The sequence below is a fragment of the Amblyraja radiata genome, chromosome 8 (assembly GCF_010909765.2).
Source record: "Amblyraja radiata isolate CabotCenter1 chromosome 8, sAmbRad1.1.pri, whole genome shotgun sequence".
Classification (NCBI taxonomy): Eukaryota; Metazoa; Chordata; class Chondrichthyes; order Rajiformes; family Rajidae; genus Amblyraja; species Amblyraja radiata.
Window position 1 is genome coordinate 49,830,173 of NC_045963.1, and position 17,649 is coordinate 49,847,821.

At 41.7% G+C, this 17,649-nt stretch overlaps 1 protein-coding gene across 4 annotated transcripts in view; it reads right to left on the minus strand.

Moving 5' to 3' along the window:
• akt3 (AKT serine/threonine kinase 3) overlaps nt 1–17,649 on the minus strand; it is a 340,627-nt gene that overhangs the window by 59,347 nt on the left and 263,631 nt on the right. For all 4 annotated transcript variants that reach the window (XM_033025852.1, XM_033025854.1, XM_033025851.1 and 1 more), the window contains 2 exons: nt 14,733–14,798; nt 12,852–12,920 (listed from right to left, as the gene is read on the minus strand). In XM_033025852.1, the coding sequence (XP_032881743.1) occupies nt 12,852–12,920; nt 14,733–14,798 (135 nt within the window). The remainder of the gene's footprint in view (nt 1–12,851; nt 12,921–14,732; nt 14,799–17,649) is intronic.

The following is a 17,649-nucleotide window of genomic DNA, read 5'->3' on the forward strand; positions in this document are numbered from 1 at the left end:
CCAAGGCCCCTCCTTTCAACATCTCCACTGACCTCCTTACCCCTCCTCCACACTGCTTCCTCTCCCAGTTTGACCTGGTCACCCCTATTGAAATCTCCAAACTCATCAGCTCTTCCAAACCCACTACCTGCTCCCTCGACCCTCTCCCCACTCCCCTGTTGAAGTCCTGCCTCCCCGTTCTCTGCCCCTACCTCACTAATCTCTTCAACTCCTCATTGTCCCAAGGAATTGTCCCCTCCGCTTTCAAAACTGCTGCCGTTACACCAATCTTAAAGAAACCTGGTCTTGATCCCTCCTCTCTCATTAACTACCGCCCAATCTCAAACCTCCCCTTTCTTTCAAAAACCCTGGAGCGTATCGTTGCGTCGCAACTTCATTCCCACCTCCTTGCGTATAACCTACTTGAACCCCTCCAATCTGGCTTTCGCCCCCTCCATAGCACAGAAACTGCTCTCCTCAAAGTCCTCAACGACCTCCTCACCTCTGCTGACACTGGTTCCCTCAACATCCTCATCCTCCTCGACCTGAGCGCAGCCTTCGTTACAGTGAACCATAACATCCTGCTCACCAGACTCAAAGACCTCGGCATTGAAGGCTCTGCACTCAGCTGGCTCCGTTCCTACCTTTCCAACAGATCCCACTTCATCTCTCTCCACAACCACACCTCTGCTACAGCCGCAGTCACTCAAGGCGTTCCCCAAGGCTCCGTACTCGGCCCCCTCCTCTTCACCATCTACATCCTCCCCCTTGGTCAGATACTCCGCCACTTCAATCTGGACTTCCACTGTTACGCTGATGACACCCAGATTTACCTTGGCACCAAATCCCCCCACAACCCCCCCCCTCTCCCATATCAACTCCTGTTTGTCAGCTATAAAAACCTGGATGCAACATAATTTCCTCAAACTCAACAGCGATAAGACAGAATTCCTCCTCATAGGCTCCAAAGCCACACTCAGCAAAATCAATAACCCCACTCTCACCATCGACGGCACCACTGTCTCCACATCTCCCCAGGCCCGCAACCTTGGCGTGATCTTTGATTCCACCCTCTCCCTTGAGCCTCACATCCGCCATGTCATTAAAACCTCCTTCTTTCATCTCCGCAACATCGCCAAACTCAGACCCTCTCTCACACCGCCTGCTGCTGAAAGACTCATCCATGCCTTCATCTCCTCCCGACTGGACTATTGCAACTCACTTCTCCTTGGCATCAGCTCCACCTACATCAACCGACTCCAACTGGTCCAGAACGCAGCCGCCCGACTCATCACCCACACCAAATCCTGGCATCACATCACTCCAGTCCTCAAAAAACTTCACTGGCTTCCCATCTCCCACCGGATCACCTACAAAATCCTGGTCCTCACCTACAAAGCCCTCCACCATCTGGCCCCCCAATATCTCACTGACCTCCTCTCCCCCTACCAACCCTCACGGTCCCTCAGATCCACATCAGCCGGTCTCCTCTCCATCCACAAGTCCAACCTCCGCAGTTTTGGGGACAGAGCCTTCTCCAGGGCAGCTTCCAGGCTCTGGAACTCCCTCCCCCAACTGATTCGCAATTCCGTGTCCCTCACCATCTTCCAGTCCCGCCTCAAGACCCATCTCTTCACCTCTGCCTATCCTTAGCCCCACGTCCCCGTCCCTTTTCATCTGTGCATTAATTGCCTCATACTGTGTTTTGTATTGAATTCTGTCTTTACTTTGTGTACTAGTCATGTCTCTACTATTTATTTCATTCCCCTTACATGTTTTTCCTCTACATGCTCAATTTTTGTAAGGTGTCCTTGAGACTCTTGAAAGGCGCCCATAAATAAAATTTATTATTATTATTATTATGATGTTCCAAACAATTGATTTTGGTAAGCCTAAGGTTTGGCTGATGTCTCTTAACAGTTTTATTCGTGTTTCTCATAGTGACTTATTTGAGTTTCATTGGCAGAACTTTGGTCCTCATGTTAATAAACAGCAATAAACGTTTCCAAAGTTGATGGAAAGACTGGAGGAAAGACTAGGTGCTGAGAGCTCTCTTATACCTGCATTAAGGAGGCAATTAAACACACCTGAGCAATTACAAATGCCTGTGAAGCCATGTGTCCCAAACATTATGGTGCCCTGAAATGGGGGGACTATGTATAAACACAGCTGTAAATTCTACATGGTGAAACCAAAATGTATAAAAATGGCCTTTAATAAAATCTGACAATGTGCACTTTAACCGCATGTGATTTTTCTCTATTAGAAATCTCAAATTGTGGACAACAGAGGCAAATAAATAAATGATGGGTCTTTGTCCCAAACATTATGGAGGGCACTGTATTCTAGATACAAGGGATAATTTACAGAAGCCAATTAACCTACAAACCTGCACATCTTTGAAACTTTGGAACAATAACGATGCCTCCATTTAAGAAGAGCTGCAAGGAAAAGCCTGGGAACTGTAGACCAATGAGCCTAGCATTTGTGGTAGGCAAGTTACTGGAGAGTATTCTGAGGGATTATATATATATATATATATATATATATATATATTAAAATTTGGATAGACAGGAGTCGATCAGGGAGAGTCAGCAAGGTTTTCTACTTGGGAGATATCACAAATCAGATCGCGTTCTTTAAAGGTGGAACTAAAAAGGTTGATGAAGGCAGAGCCGTAGACTTTGTCAGTATGGATTGTAGCAATGCACTTGATAAAGTTCCGCATGGTAAGCTGCTCTGGAAGGTTAGCTCCAGGGAGCTAGCCAAATAGATAGAAAATTGGCTTCATGGAAGGAAGCTCAGGGTGATGGTGGAAGGTTGTTTTTCAAACTGGGGACCTCAGGGATCGGTGCTGGTCCCATTGCTGTTTGAGGTTTCTCTCAACAATTTGGATAATAAGGTACAAAGCATGATTAGTAAGTTTGCAGATGACACTAAAGTAGATGGTATTGTAGCTAGCGAAGATGCTTATCAAAAATTACAGCAAGATCTTCTTCCAGGATGTTCTCCTGAGTTGGTGTCTGACCCACTGAGTCACTCCAGCACTTTGTCTCTTCTTTTGTATGGAGTTGCACATATTTCTCTGCTCCCACCTACATTCCTACCTCCAGCTTCACAATTTGCAACACTTCAATCCTTTTGTCTCACACCTTGTTTTTTCCTTTGTCCAACCATCTGCCTATTAAAATACCCTCCTCACCTGTGTTCACCTATTACCTGCCATGCTTTGCCCTGCCCTTTTTCTCCTCCAACTTTCTATCCCCCCCCCCCCCCCCCCACCCTACAATCAGTCTAAAAAAGGGCCCTGACCCGAAACATCTCCTATCCATGTTCTTCTGTGATGCTGCTTGACATACTGAGTTACTCTAGCATTTTGGGTCTTTTTTTAAAAACAGGTCTGTGATGCTAGCTTACATTTTTCCCACTCTGAGTTCGTTGACTATGAGCTGCTGTTTGCATTGCCTGGTAAGTTCTTTGTCACCCTTAAATTATTTCATTAATAACTCTTCCCCACAGCCATCCAGGTCCCAACCTTCCACAAATATTATCTTTGTCTTATCTCCTACTGCTCCCCTTCTTCCATCTTAGCTGCAACATAGATCTAATATTTTTCCCTCCAACTACGGGTCTAAGAATTTATTAATACATTTTTTGCTATCTGGCCTGCTGGATGCTTCTAGCATTCTATTTTAGTTTAGAGATACAGCGTGGAAATAGGCCCTTTGGCCCACCGAGTCCATGCCAACCATCAATCACTTGATCACGCTAGTACTGATTGTGGATGATCAGCCATGATCACAGTGAATGATGGTGCTGGCTCGAAGGGCTGAATGGCCTACCCCTGCACCTATTGTCTATTGATCTCCCATTTTCACATCACCTCCCTACACACTTGGGACAATTTACAGAAGCCAATTAACCTATAAACCTGTTTGTCTTTGGAATGTGGGAGGAAACCCAAGAACTCAGAGAAAACCCACATGGTCACAGGGAGAACGTACAAACTTCACACAGGCAGCACCCGAGGTCAGGATCAAACCCGGGTCTCTGGAACAGTGAGGCAGCAGCTATATCGTTGCACCACTATGCTGCCTTGTTTCCCGGTTTGTTTCAGATTTCCAGCATCTGCAGTTTTTATTTTCATTTACAGATGGATATAACATTGGATGAAGGGACAAGCAATGTGAGAAGTGCATTTAAAATAGACAGAGGGTATATACTAACCAAACCTAAAGCTGATGAAACCTATTGTAATGGATTGGATCCTTGCATTTAAAATAATCCATTAGAAACAGATGCAGTGCAAAATATTGTTTTTTAAAATTCTACCATAATATCGTTTTTTTTTAATCTAGACAGAATGTTTAGGAATTATATGCCAACCATGTTAACATTAGAGGTAGAGTAAATAATGGAGTCCTGATTAAATGAGCAAACTGAAAAAAATGAAAAGTGTAATATTGAATAGTCAGCTGGATCTCCAAAAACAAATTCACATAAGTGAAGAAAGCTAATGGAATGTTGGCCTTCATAACAAGAGGATTTCAGTATAGGAGTAAAGAGGTTCTTCTGCAGTTGTATAGGGCTCTGGTGAGACCACATCTGGAGTATTGTGTACAGTTTTGGTCACCTAATTTGAGGAAGGACATCCTTGTGATTGAGGCAGTGCAGCGTAGGTTCACGAGATTGATCCCTGGGATGGCGGGACTGTCATATGAGGAAAGATTGAAAAGACTAGGCTTGTATTCACTGGAGTTTAGAAGGATGAGGGGGATCTTATAGAAACATATAAAATTATAAAAGGACTGGACAAGCTGGATGCAGGAAAAATGTTCCCAATGTTGGGCAAGTCCAGAACCAGGGGCTGCAGTCTTAGAATAAAGGGGAGGTCATTTAAGACTGAGATGAGAAAAACCATTTTCACCCAGAGAGTTGTGAATTTATGGAATTCCCTGCCACAGAGGGCAGTGGAGGCCAAATCACTGGATGGATTTAAGAGAGAGTTAGAGCTTTAGGGCCTAGTGGAGTCAAGGGATATGGGGAGAAGGCAGGCCCGGGTTATTGATAGGGGACGATCAGCCATGATCACAATCAATGGCGGTGCTGGCTCGAAGGGCCGAATGGCCTCCTCCTGCACCTATTTTCTATGTTTCTATGTTTCTATGAGAGAAGGGAATAGAGAGTTAACATTGACAGATACTCCAGTTCAGATGAAGGGCCTTGACCTGAAATGTTGAATATCCATTTCCCTCCATAAACGCTGCCTGGCCTGCTGAGTTCATCCAGCAGTTTGTCTTTTACCCAATCTAACTATATGCCATTTTCAGCGAACAATGAAACTGAACCCTAAGGTCCGACTGTACCTCAACATTCCATAGGGCCCCATAATTTACTATATATGTCCTATCCCTATTTGACTTCCTGAAATGCACCATCTTGCATTTCTTGGGATTAATTTCCTTCTGCCAACGATCTGCCCAATTTTCCATCTCATCTGTATCCTGCTGTGACAACCTTCATTGCTGTCTACAACAGCACCAATTTACATCTGATCAGCAAACTTACTAATCAAATCTGGTAATTCACATCCAACATCTGAAGTATATCACAAACAACAAGGGTTCCAGCACTATCTCTGTGGTGCACTACTAGTCACAAACTTCCAATCACTGAAGCTTCCTTTCACCACTACCCTTTACCATATAACCATATAACCATATAACAATTACAGCACGGAAACAGGCCATCTCGACCCCTCTAGTCCGTGCCGAACACATAATCTCCCCTAGTCCCATATACCTGCGCTCAGACCATAACCCTCCATTCCTTTCCCATCCATATAACTATCCAATTTATTTTTAAATGATAAAAACGAACCTGCCTCCACCACCTTCACTGGAAGCTCATTCCACACAGCTACCACTCTCTGAGTAAAGAAGTTCCCCCTCATGTTACCCCTAAACTTCAGTCCCTTAATTCTCAAGTCATGTCCCCTTGTTTGAATCTTCCCTACTCTCAGTGGGAAAAGCTTTTCCACGTCAACTCTGTCTATCCCTCTCATCATTTTAAAAACCTCTATCAAGTCCCCCCTTAACCTTCTGCGCTCCAAAGAATAAAGCCCTAACTTGTTCAACCTTTCTCTGTAACTTAGTTGCTGAAACCCAGGCAACATTCTAGTAAATCTCCTCTGTACTCTCTCTATTTTGTTGACATCCTTCCTATAATTAGGCGACCAAAATTGTACACCATACTCCAGAATTGGCCTCACCAATGCCTTGTACAATTTTAACATTACATCCCAACTTCTATACTCAATGCTCTGATTTATAAAGGCCAGCACACCAAAAGCTTTCTTTACCACCCTATCTACATGAGATTCCACTTTCATGGAACTGTGCACAGTTATTCCCAGATCCCTCTGTTCACCTACATTCTTCAATTCCCTACAATTTACAATTTACAGAGGCCAATTAACCTACAAACCTGACTTTACTGTCAATCACCACGATAATGTTGGATCCGATTAGCCAGCTCGCCTTGGATTCATGTATCTTGATCCAGCCTACTATGCAGGACCTGATCAAATGCCTTACTAACATCTATGTAGATAACATCTACTGACCTATCTTCAACAGTTTAACTATGCCTTGGGGAAAAAAAAAAAATTAATGTAAAGAGATAGGATTTTCCCCACACAAAGCCTGCTGACCATTCCTGCCTTCCTAAATATACATAAATCCTATCCCAACAATTTTCTGCAACAAATTTGCTGCCACTAATGCAAAGCTCACTGTCCTGCACTTTATATTTTAGAGATACAGCAAGGAAACGGGCCCTTCGGCCCACCGAGTCCGCGCCGACCAGGGATCACCCCCTTAACTAACACTATCCAACAGACAAGGGCAAATTTTTACAATTTACAGAGGCCAATTAACCTACAAACCTGTGTGTCTTTGGGGTGTGGGATAAAACCAGAGCACCTGGAGAAAACCCACGCTGTTACAGGGAGAACGTACAAACTCTGTACAGACGGCACCCGTATTCAGGATCGAACCCGAGTCTCTGGTGCTGCAAGGCAGCAACTCTATAAAATTATGAGAGGAAGTGTATAAAATCATGAGAGGAATAGATCAGGTAGATGCACAGAGTCTCTTGCCAGAATAGGTGAATCCAGGACCAGAGGACATACGTTTAAGATGAAGGGGAAAAGATTTAATAGAAATCTGAGGGGTAACTTTTTCAAATAAAGGGTGGCGGGTGTATGGAACAAGCTGCCAGAGGAGGTAGTTGAGGGAGGGACTATCACAACATTTAAGAAATAGACAAGTACATGGATAGGACAGGTTTGGAGGTCTATGGATCAAACGCGGGCAGGTGGAACTAGTGTAGCTGGGACATGTTGGCCGGTGTGGGCAAGTTGGGCCGAAGGGCCTGTTTCCACACTGTATCAATCTATGACTCTATGACTCTATTTCCATTTTAGTTTTGATGTTGTGGGTTCAGTCTATATAAACTAAATATGTTGACCAAAATTATTGAAGTAACTAGCTAGGGTTATGGTTATGTTTCTAGAGTAGTAATCCAATTACTAATATTATTAAAGTTGACTAAACAGGCCTTTCTCTACACTGTATCACTCTATGACTCTACCACAGCGCCACTGTGTTCCACTACTGACTTGGCTTATCCCTGCTGTTGTTCTTTATCTATCCTCCAATCTTCTGGTAGCTTACGAGCTTGCTGGTAGAATAAACCTAAGGCTCAATTCAATCCAATCAAGTGTATGTCAGATGATTGTGACATGGCCTGAATACGATTACGGGCAACACGCCAAAATCTGGGGCGATCTCTGGCAAAAGTGCATTTCTGCCAGATTAGCTCAATGTCTTACATAGCCATTTTGAACAGGCAAACTGTCTTAAGAAGGGTCCTGAACCAAAAATACATCTGACGTTCCCCCCCCACAACCTCTTCCCCCTCACCCAAAGATGCTGGCTGGCCTGCTGAGTTCCTCCAGCATTTTGGTTTTTGCTTGAGCTGCTATAGAAATAGTCTAAAGCTTCATGGATCCCTATCACCCAGTAATCTAATCTAGTTCTTTCACACTGATGCAATGATCAAGAAAACACATCAGCATATGTACTTTCTTAGGAGTCTGAGAAGACTCGACATGTCCACAAGGATTCTCTTGAACCTCTGCAGATGCACTGTAGAAAGTGGTACCCGGACATGGCGCCGACGGACGAGAAGCCGAAGCAAAGAAGTGGAAGCCAAATAACCGAATGGAAATGAGGCCGAAACGCCAAATAACCGAAAGCGTACAAATCCGAAACGCCAAATAACCGAAAGCGTACAAATCCGAAACGCCAAATAACCGAAAGCGTACAAATCCGAAACGCCAACTAACCGAAAGCATACGAAGCCGAAACGCCAACTAACCAAAAGGGTGGGACACCCAAACTAACCGAAAGGGGGCTGTCCCGTGGTCTCCACTGGCGGGAGGGTGGGGGTCATTTTCCCACACAAGCCATAGGTGACTGGGCAATCTGAACCCAAGCACCAGGTTGTATGTGGCCAAATGTGCGCATCCCTCGGGACAGCCCCCACTCTCCTACAGCCACCCTCCGCCTCGTCTCCCCCGTGCGGCCGCACTGTGACGGGTTGTGGGTCGGATGGAGTGGAGGTGTGGTACAATGTTCATCCCTCCACAGTGATGTGATGGACGCGGGGGTCTGGACAAATCGCTGACAAGTCCCGCATCCCGGCAACATCACGTCCATTATTTGACTTTTCTGTTGAGCGGCATTCGGTTCGTTCGCTTGTAGGCGATGCCGCTTTTTGGGTAGGTGGAGTTTCGGCAGAGCGGCCATTTGGTAATTTTGCTTTTAGGCGATGCAGCCTTTCGGTTAGTTGGCTTTTAGGCGTCCCGCCCTTTCGGTTAGTTTGCATTTAGGCGTCCCACCCTTTCGGTTAGTTGGCATTTCGGCTTCGTACGCTTTCGGTTATTTGCCGTTTCGGCTTCGTTTCCATTCGGTTATTTGGCTTCCACTTCTTTCCTTCGGCTTCTCGTCCGTCGGCGCCACGTCCGCACACAGTAGAAAGTATTCTTATGGGATGCAACTCACGCTGGGATGGCAACTGCTCTACTCTTGACCACCTGAACCTGCAGAGAGTGGTGAACTCAGTCCATCACAAACTTGTCACTTACTTCCATCCAGTCCATCTTCACCATGCGTTGCATCAGGAAGGCCTGAAGTATCGTCAAGGATGCCTGCCCCCCTGGCCATTCCCTTTTCTCTCTTCTACCTTTTAGAAGAAGATACAGGAGTTTGAAAGCCCAGATGTCAAGACTTAAGATCAGCTTCTTCCCCAGCTATCACTCTCCTGAACCAATCACTTCTTTATCAATCCCTTCCCAAAGATGCTGCCATATGTTCACACTCTTAATGCTAGCTCTTTCAGTTATTCAGTTATTGCACTTTAATTTATATTTGCATTACTTCAGATTGCACAACAATCGTTTCACCATTCTGCTGTCTAGCAATCACTGTATTTATTATTTATCTATCATTATCATGTAAACTGTGTGCTTCATGAGCTTCATCTCAACATGTGCCAATAAAGTAATCTGAATCTCACCTGTGACTAAAAGATATAAAAATCTTTCTCGGGGCCCCATCTACTCCTAACCTGCTTACGAAAACATCCGTGGACAATTTCATCCATGTTAATGCAATTCCAAGATATCTAATACCTCTACCTTCTTAATACTGCATTGCTCCAGATTTCAATGTACCACTCCCTGAATTATTTTCTTCCATATAGACACAAGAAACTGCAAATGCTGATTTACAAAAAAAGATACAAATTGTTGCAGTAACTCAGTGGACAAGCAGTATCTCTGGAGAAAGTAGATAAGTGACGTTTCAGGTTGGGGCCCTTCTTCAGACTACTTGTAGTGAGGGGGAGAAAGCTGGAAGAGAGGTGGGGGCAGGACAAAGCCAGCCCAGTGATAGGTGGATATAGATGAGGGGAGTTTTTGCTTGGCTGATTGATGGACTAAGGCCACAAGACAAAAGGCTGTGAGAAAAGGAGAGAAGAGGCACAAAATGTGGTCAGAGGAAGGAATGTAGGTGGTGGATGGTAGGATGAATGGACCAGGGGAACTTTATCCTTGTTCTGTATAGGGGAAGGGGGCGAGGGGGGAGAGAGCACAACTATAGGACATAGGGGAGATGCGGGTGAGGGATCTATCTATGACAGCAGGGGGAAAGCTATGTATACTAAAAAAAGAAGACAGCTCGGATGTCCTGGGGGGAAATCCTCATCTTGGGAGCAGATGCAGCAAAAATTGAGAAATTGAGAGAAGGGCATTGTGTCATTACACGAGGCAGGGTGGGAGCAGGTGTAGTTCAGATATCTGTGGGTATCAATGGGTTTTATAGTATACATCAGTCAAGAGTTTGTCCCCTGATATGGAGACATAGATAGCAAGAAAGGGGAGAGAGGTGTCAGAGATAGTCCAAGTGAATTTGGGGGCAGGGTGGAAGTTACTGGTAAAGTTAATGAAATCAACGAGTTCTGCATGGGTGCAGAAGGCAGTCTTGATGCATTACACAATGTGGTGGAGAAAGAATTGAGGAATGGTGCCAGTGTATGTTCGGAACAAGGACTGTTCAATGTAACCAACAAAAAGACAAGGAGACGGGGACCCATGCCAGTGACTGTGGCTACACATTTAACTTGAAGAAAGTGAGAGAAGTCAAAAGAGAAGTTGTTGATGGTGAGTTCCACCAGTCAGAGAAGAGTGTTAGTAGAGGGGAACTGATTGGGTCTCTGTTCAAGGAAGATCTAGAAGGCCTTGAGATCTTCCTGGTGGGGAATGGAGGTGTATAGGGACTGGTCGTCCATGGTCAAAATGAGGCAATGGAGTCCTTGATATTGAAAGCTATTGAAGTGTTGAAGAGCGTGTGAGATGTCTCGGATTTAGGTTGGAAATCTGGACAACGGGTCCAAGATGGAATTGAGGTATTTGGAGATGAGTTCAGTGGGGCAGGAGCAGGCAAAACAATGAATCTGCCAGGACTCATTTTCATCCATGTTCGGCTCCTTGGTGACTACAGATGAGACATTCCCTGACTCCACACATCAAGTACCCCTTTGGTCCCTCTTTCTCTGGCTACCCTCTCAGTCCTAACATGCTCACAGAATCATCTTTGGATTCTCCTTAATCTTATCAACCAAGGTTAGTTCATGGGCCGTTCCTGCACCCCTAATTAATTTCTGTAGTTCTCTCCTATACCCTCTATATTCCTCAATAGACTCAGTTAATTCCAGTTGTCTATACCTGCCATAAGCCTCCTTTTTTCCCTTGATCAAATGTTTAAAATTCTTTGTCATCCAAGGTCCTTAATCTTGCCATCATTATTTGTCACCCTTACCCTTGCTGGCCCTGAATTTCTACTAATTTGCTTTTGAAAGTCTACCATTCGTCTGATGTTTACCTGTAAGTAACTGTGCTCGATCTACTTTTGGCAACAACTCTCTTTCGCTATTAAAATCAGAGTAGCCCCAAATGCAAGACTTTATTTTGTAGACCAACCTCATCCCTTTCCACATTTGAAACTTATAGAATTGTGAGCACTATTCCCAAAATGTATGCTCACCAACACTTCCACTACATTCTAGTTTCATTTCCAAAGAAAAGGCCGAGTAGAGCATATCTTCATATAAGATATCTTCATATCACACTCTTGGATGTAGTTAACAAATTCTGCCAGTTAAAATCCCAATTACTATAACCGTATTGCTCTTACACTTCTCTGCACTTAGCTTATCTATCTGTTCCTCTAATTCTTGGTGATTATTGGGTGGATTTCCCTTCGCTTATTCCTAAAGACTATCAATATACCATCATTGGATCATTCCTCCAAGATATCTCCTTGTACTGCCGTGATATTTACCCTAACTAATAGTGTGACACCTCCCTCTGTCCAGATGTCTAGGTGCTCATTTTCAAGAAAGACAGCAACAAAAATCCTGGTAATTGTAGACTTTTGAGTCTAACATCAATATTAGGGAAATAGATTCTGAGCGACAGGATAAATATTCACTGAAAAGGCAGTGAATAATCAGTATGGGATTTATCAAGGGTAGAGCCTGTCTGACCCACTCCACTGAATTTTCTGAAAAAATAAAAGTCTATTGATGTGGGCAGTAAGGCCTTTGTCAAGTTCCACGTGGGATAATGGTCCAAAAGGAAATAGGTGAGGCAGGTACTATAACAACATTTTAAAGACATTTGGACAGGTACATAAATAGGACCGGTTTAGAGGCATTTATGCCAAATGTAGGAAAATGGGGGTGGGGCATCTTGGTTGGCATGGATGTTGAGTCAAAGAGCTTGTTTCTGTGCCATATGATGCTGTATGACTCAACTTAGTTGTCCACAACTTAGGCAAATATTTCAAAGTTCATTTGCAATTTTCATGGTGCCTTAGTCACACAGGTTAAGAAAATCTTTTATCATTTTATTCCAATAGCCATGCGAATATAAAGCTGTACTTGTATGCAGAAATGCAATGTTACTTGTTGAATTAAGTAGGGGCAATATTAAAGACTTAATTTAATGTTATCTTTGATATCAAAACTACTTAAAAGATTTTAACAAGGTGATAAGTGCAAAATTAATTTTCTATTTATTCTCAACAATATTACTGTGATAATCAAATTGCTCCATATATAAACTGATTCGTGCTTAAATGAGAAAAAAATTAACGAGAATTTTTTTTTTAATTAGCAAAGTTAATAACACAAAATGAACACAAAGTATTGACTTGCTTTCCACAGGTCGCTTAAAAAAAACTTACCTCCCCTCCATTCACATATTCCATGACAAAACATAAACGGTCTTTAGTTTGGAAAGAATACTTCAAAGACTGTAATAAAAAGAATCATAGGTGAAGAAAGAATTTGCACAATATTTGATTGCATTTATACAGCAATGAGATAACTAATAGTGTGCTGTTTTCCCCGCTTGGTATCAATAGTTTTAATATTAAAAGGCTGATTAGGTGCTCTTTCAAAGTAGCTTCAGTAACACTGTGAAGCATTAAAGCACCAAGTGTTTTTATGGTACCGTTGTTAGGATAAATTTTCATTTACTTCAGCAAGATTTAATTTACAAACATTTAATTGACAAAAGTAGTTTCACAAAGATGGTCTTCTGTTACCAGATACAATCTTACATTTTACAATGTAGGGAATTTCCAAAGAAATTTTGAAATTGTTACAACTGAAAAAAAATGTTAGAATATATCTGATTGGCAACATCTTTAAAATCAGAAATAGATTAACGATTTGTTGGTGTGTGCAAAGCCAGACAGAGCAAAGTACCACTTTTAACAACGTGATAATTCCTGGTAACTTGGAATGTGGTATGTGCTTGCAGAGAGCTGTTAATCTAATTTCATTAAATTTGAACTTTAACTAACCACCTAACTATTTTCAATTGAATGAAGTGCAACTTTTTAGATCAGCTGCAGAAAAGGGCGGAAAATGGCAGATGGAGTTTAATCTGAGGAAGTGCGAGTTCACCAGTTCACACTAGTCCTGTGTTTTCCACTTTCTCATTCACTCCCTACACACCAAGGGAAAATTACAGGGGCCAATTAACCTACAAATCCACGCATCGTTATGATGTAGGAGGAAACCGGAGCACTCGGAGGAAGTCCATGAGGTCACAGGGAGAACTTGCAAACTCAACTGGAGGTTGGGATCAAACCCTGGCACTGTGAGGCAATAGCTCTACCAACTGTGCTACCCTAATGTTCTTGGACACAAAGATTTGTGTCATGGCAACAGCAACCCCCCCCCTTTCTTGTGTCTCTCAACCTGGGGTAGATCCCATCAGACTATAGTTATTTACTAACTTTAATGAACTTCAAGAGACCTAACAGAACCACCTTCTTGATATTAGTTTGCTCTGAAATATCAACATATCATTCGCTATTCACCCTGCTCTGTTTTCTGGTGATCACCGAAGATAAATATTCATTGTGTACGTTGTCCATTTCATCTGGCTCCGGGTATAAATTCCCCTTGCCTTTGAATGGTCCAATGCTTTTCCTGGCTACCCTTTTATAATGTATATACTGAGATTTTGCTACTCACCAAGAACATTTCATGGCCCTTTTAGTCCTCCCAATTCTCTGGTTAAGTTCTTGGCTGTCTCCTTTATTTCCCTCAAGAGCCTTGACCAATTTCAGAGAGATTGAAATGAAAACAGAAAATGCTAGAAATACTCAATAGGTCAGCAGTAGCCACGGGGAATGAAATGGACATCATATTTTGCTTCAATGAACTGTGATGAGAAATGTTAACTGTGTTTCCAAAGACGCAGCTTAACCTACAAGGTATTCCCTCCTGTTTTTATTTAAATTTTCCAGCATCTGCACTTTTTTTTTTTGCTATTTTGCTTTTTTTATGCATTTCAGTACTGCCTTCCCAAAAACAGGATTGCATCTGCAGTGTTCATTTCAATATTTTAATTTCAATACAAAGCAGATGTAAGATATAAATTGCATTGGAAGGATACAATTGTACCAATCATTGTTTATATCAATTATTGTTTGTTGATCTGATTTGGCCTGAATTGAGATATATTTAATAGAAAATAAAGTGCAACATTTAGATCATATAACCATTAGTGCCTGGAGAACCAAAATATTACTGTGGTCTTTAGTACTTACCGTTAAAAATGGATGTCTAGTGTTTTTCAATACTCTGCTTTCTGTAAGTGTGTGTGCTACTTCATCCTAATAAAAGAGAAAATATATTTTAAGTGCAATCTTGAATAAGTAAACTTCAGAATATACTTCAAATAAACATTTCCATTTTAGTTTTGATGTTGTGGGTTCAGCCTACATAAACTAAATATGTTGACCAAAATTATTGAAGTAACTAGTTAGGGATATGGTTATGTTTCTAGATTAATAATCCAATTATTAAAATTACTAAAGTAAATGGAAAATGATTAGTTAATTGCACTTCATTGCACATTCAAACGATAAGGGAATAGCTCAGAAGATCAGCATTGTGTGCGGTTCTTGTATCCAGGAATGAGTAGGTAAACCTACAGTGCCCTCCATCATTTATTTATTTGCCTCTGTACTTCACAATTTGAGATTTGTAATAGAAAAAATCACATGTGGTTAAAGTGCACATTGTCAGATTCTATTAAAGGCCATTTTTTATACATTATGGTTTCATCATGTAGAAATTACAGCTGCATTTTTACATAGTTCCTCCCATTTCAGGGCACCATAATGTTTGGGACACATGGATTCACAGGTGTTTGTAATTGCTCAGGTGTGTTTAATTGCCTTTAATTGCATTAAGCAGGTATAAGAGAGCTCTCGGCACCTAGTCTTTTATTCAGTCTTTCCATCACATTTGGAGGGTGCAGAAGAGGTTCACCAGGATTTTGCCTGGATTAGAAAATATATGCTATAAAGGACAGGCAAACAAACTTGGACAGTTCTCTCTGTAGCATCAGAGGCTTAAGGGAGACCTGATAGTGGTATACAAATTTATAAGATACATAGACAGAGTAGATGGAAATTTTTTCTCAGGATGTGAATGTCAACCAGAAGCCATAGATTTAAGGTGAGGTGCAAATTTAAAAAAAAAATAGAGAGTGGTAGGTGCTGGGGATGCATTGCTAAGGAAAGAGGTGAAAGTAGATACCATAGCCATACGTAAGAGGCAGATAGGCAGACATATGAACAAGCAGAGAATTGAGGGATAAAGATCAAATTGGGATCATGGTTGGTACAGATATCATGGGCCAAAGGACCTGTTCCAGCACTGTTTTGTTCTATATTCTTAATTATTGCCATCCTTAACTTCCTTTCAATTAAATGGCTCGGTAAGCCATTGAAAGCATAATTGCTTAGTCAGACATATTTCTGAGAGTTTGGAATCACCTGGCAAATCTGGTTAAGGATGGCAGATTTTGTTCCCAAAGGACATCATTGAACAAGATGGAGTATTATTGAAATCTTTAAAATTCATGCATATCATAATTTTTAAATGATAACTGTTTTACTACAGATTTAATTACATTTAAATTCCTTCAACATGAATGTATTATTTGATGTCCAATTAATTAGCCCAGGCCTCTGGATTACTAGCCCATAATGTAACCATTCTGATACCATTCCCATTCTAATGAAATATTAACAGTTACGGATCAAAAATATAAAAGCGATATACTTAATTTTGTTTTAGCATGCATTGTCTGGAGTGCTTCATTTCCATTAATTTAAATAACCAATTCAATTTGAACACAGCATTCTTAAATGCCTACAAGAATACACATACCAAAAAGGGAATTCCTAGGATTCAAAAGAAGAATAAGAATAGTAAAAATCATTATGGAACCCCATATTTTGGTTATTGTAAATTATATTTGTTATTCTTTGATTCTCCGCATTCTTTTTAGCCACAGACGATGTCCCAAAGGAATGGCGAATAGCCAATATTATTCCCCTGTCCTCTGAAGGTCCCTCGTGACAAACCAGGAAATTATTGGCTGGTGAGCCATATAACAGTGGTTGGGAAATTACTGAAGAAGATTCTTAGGGATAGGATCTACTTGTATGTAGAAAAGTGTACACCTATTAGGGATAGTTATTGAACTAAGTGGATAGCAGACATTAATTCAAATGAGAATCAGTTTACATAAAATCAGTACAGTCTACGGTCTATTTTAACTGAAAGTAGTAATCAGTTTTGATATTAAAAGTACAGTGGCATGAATACATATCCATTTCTGAGGATAGTTGACCACAAGCTCAAAGCAGGAGGCCTCTCAAGAGATGTGTTCAAGAAGGAACTGCAGATGCTGGAAAATCGAAGGTACACAAAAATGCTGGAGAAACTCAGCGGGTGCAGCAGCATCTATGGAGCGAAGGAAATAGGTAACGTTTCAGGCCTCTCAAGAGATATGGTTTTGCAAACTAACTTGACCACGAGACGTTAGTGTATGCCACAGCCAAATATAAGACAAAGGGGGTATGTTAATTGGCCTTAATCAAGCTCCTTCAGCAAAATAATTTTGCATCATTATGAAGAGATCAAGAAAGCTTCCAGATCAGACTTATTTTGCCATTTAACACATTAAACATGGTTATGAGGATATTTGCTTTGTCTATCAATAATTGGTGTGCGCAGAGAGTCAGCCCTCACCGCACTAATTTTAGGCATCTGGGTTCTCTGTGCTCAGATGCTTTTAGAACATCTATATGAATTGATCTGACCCAGTAAAGATGTTGTAATATTCAGAGCTATCTTGTCAGTTATTGTGTGTTCCTATTATAAATATGAAATACAATAAAACTATTTGCCAGGCATAAGTTATTGAAAAAAAGGATATAATTGTAGCTATTGAAATTGTAGTGAATCACCTGCTGTTATATACAGGTACACAACCTTTTATCCGAAAGCCTTGGAACCAGACACTTCTCGGATTTCGGAATTTTTCGGATTTCAGAATGGAAGATTTTTAGCGTAGATTAGGTAGGTAGCGCGGGCGGCTTGAAAAGTCTGGAGCGGCTGCCTCCTCCCCAGAGACCGGGGAATCATTGTAAATCATTGCTTAAATGT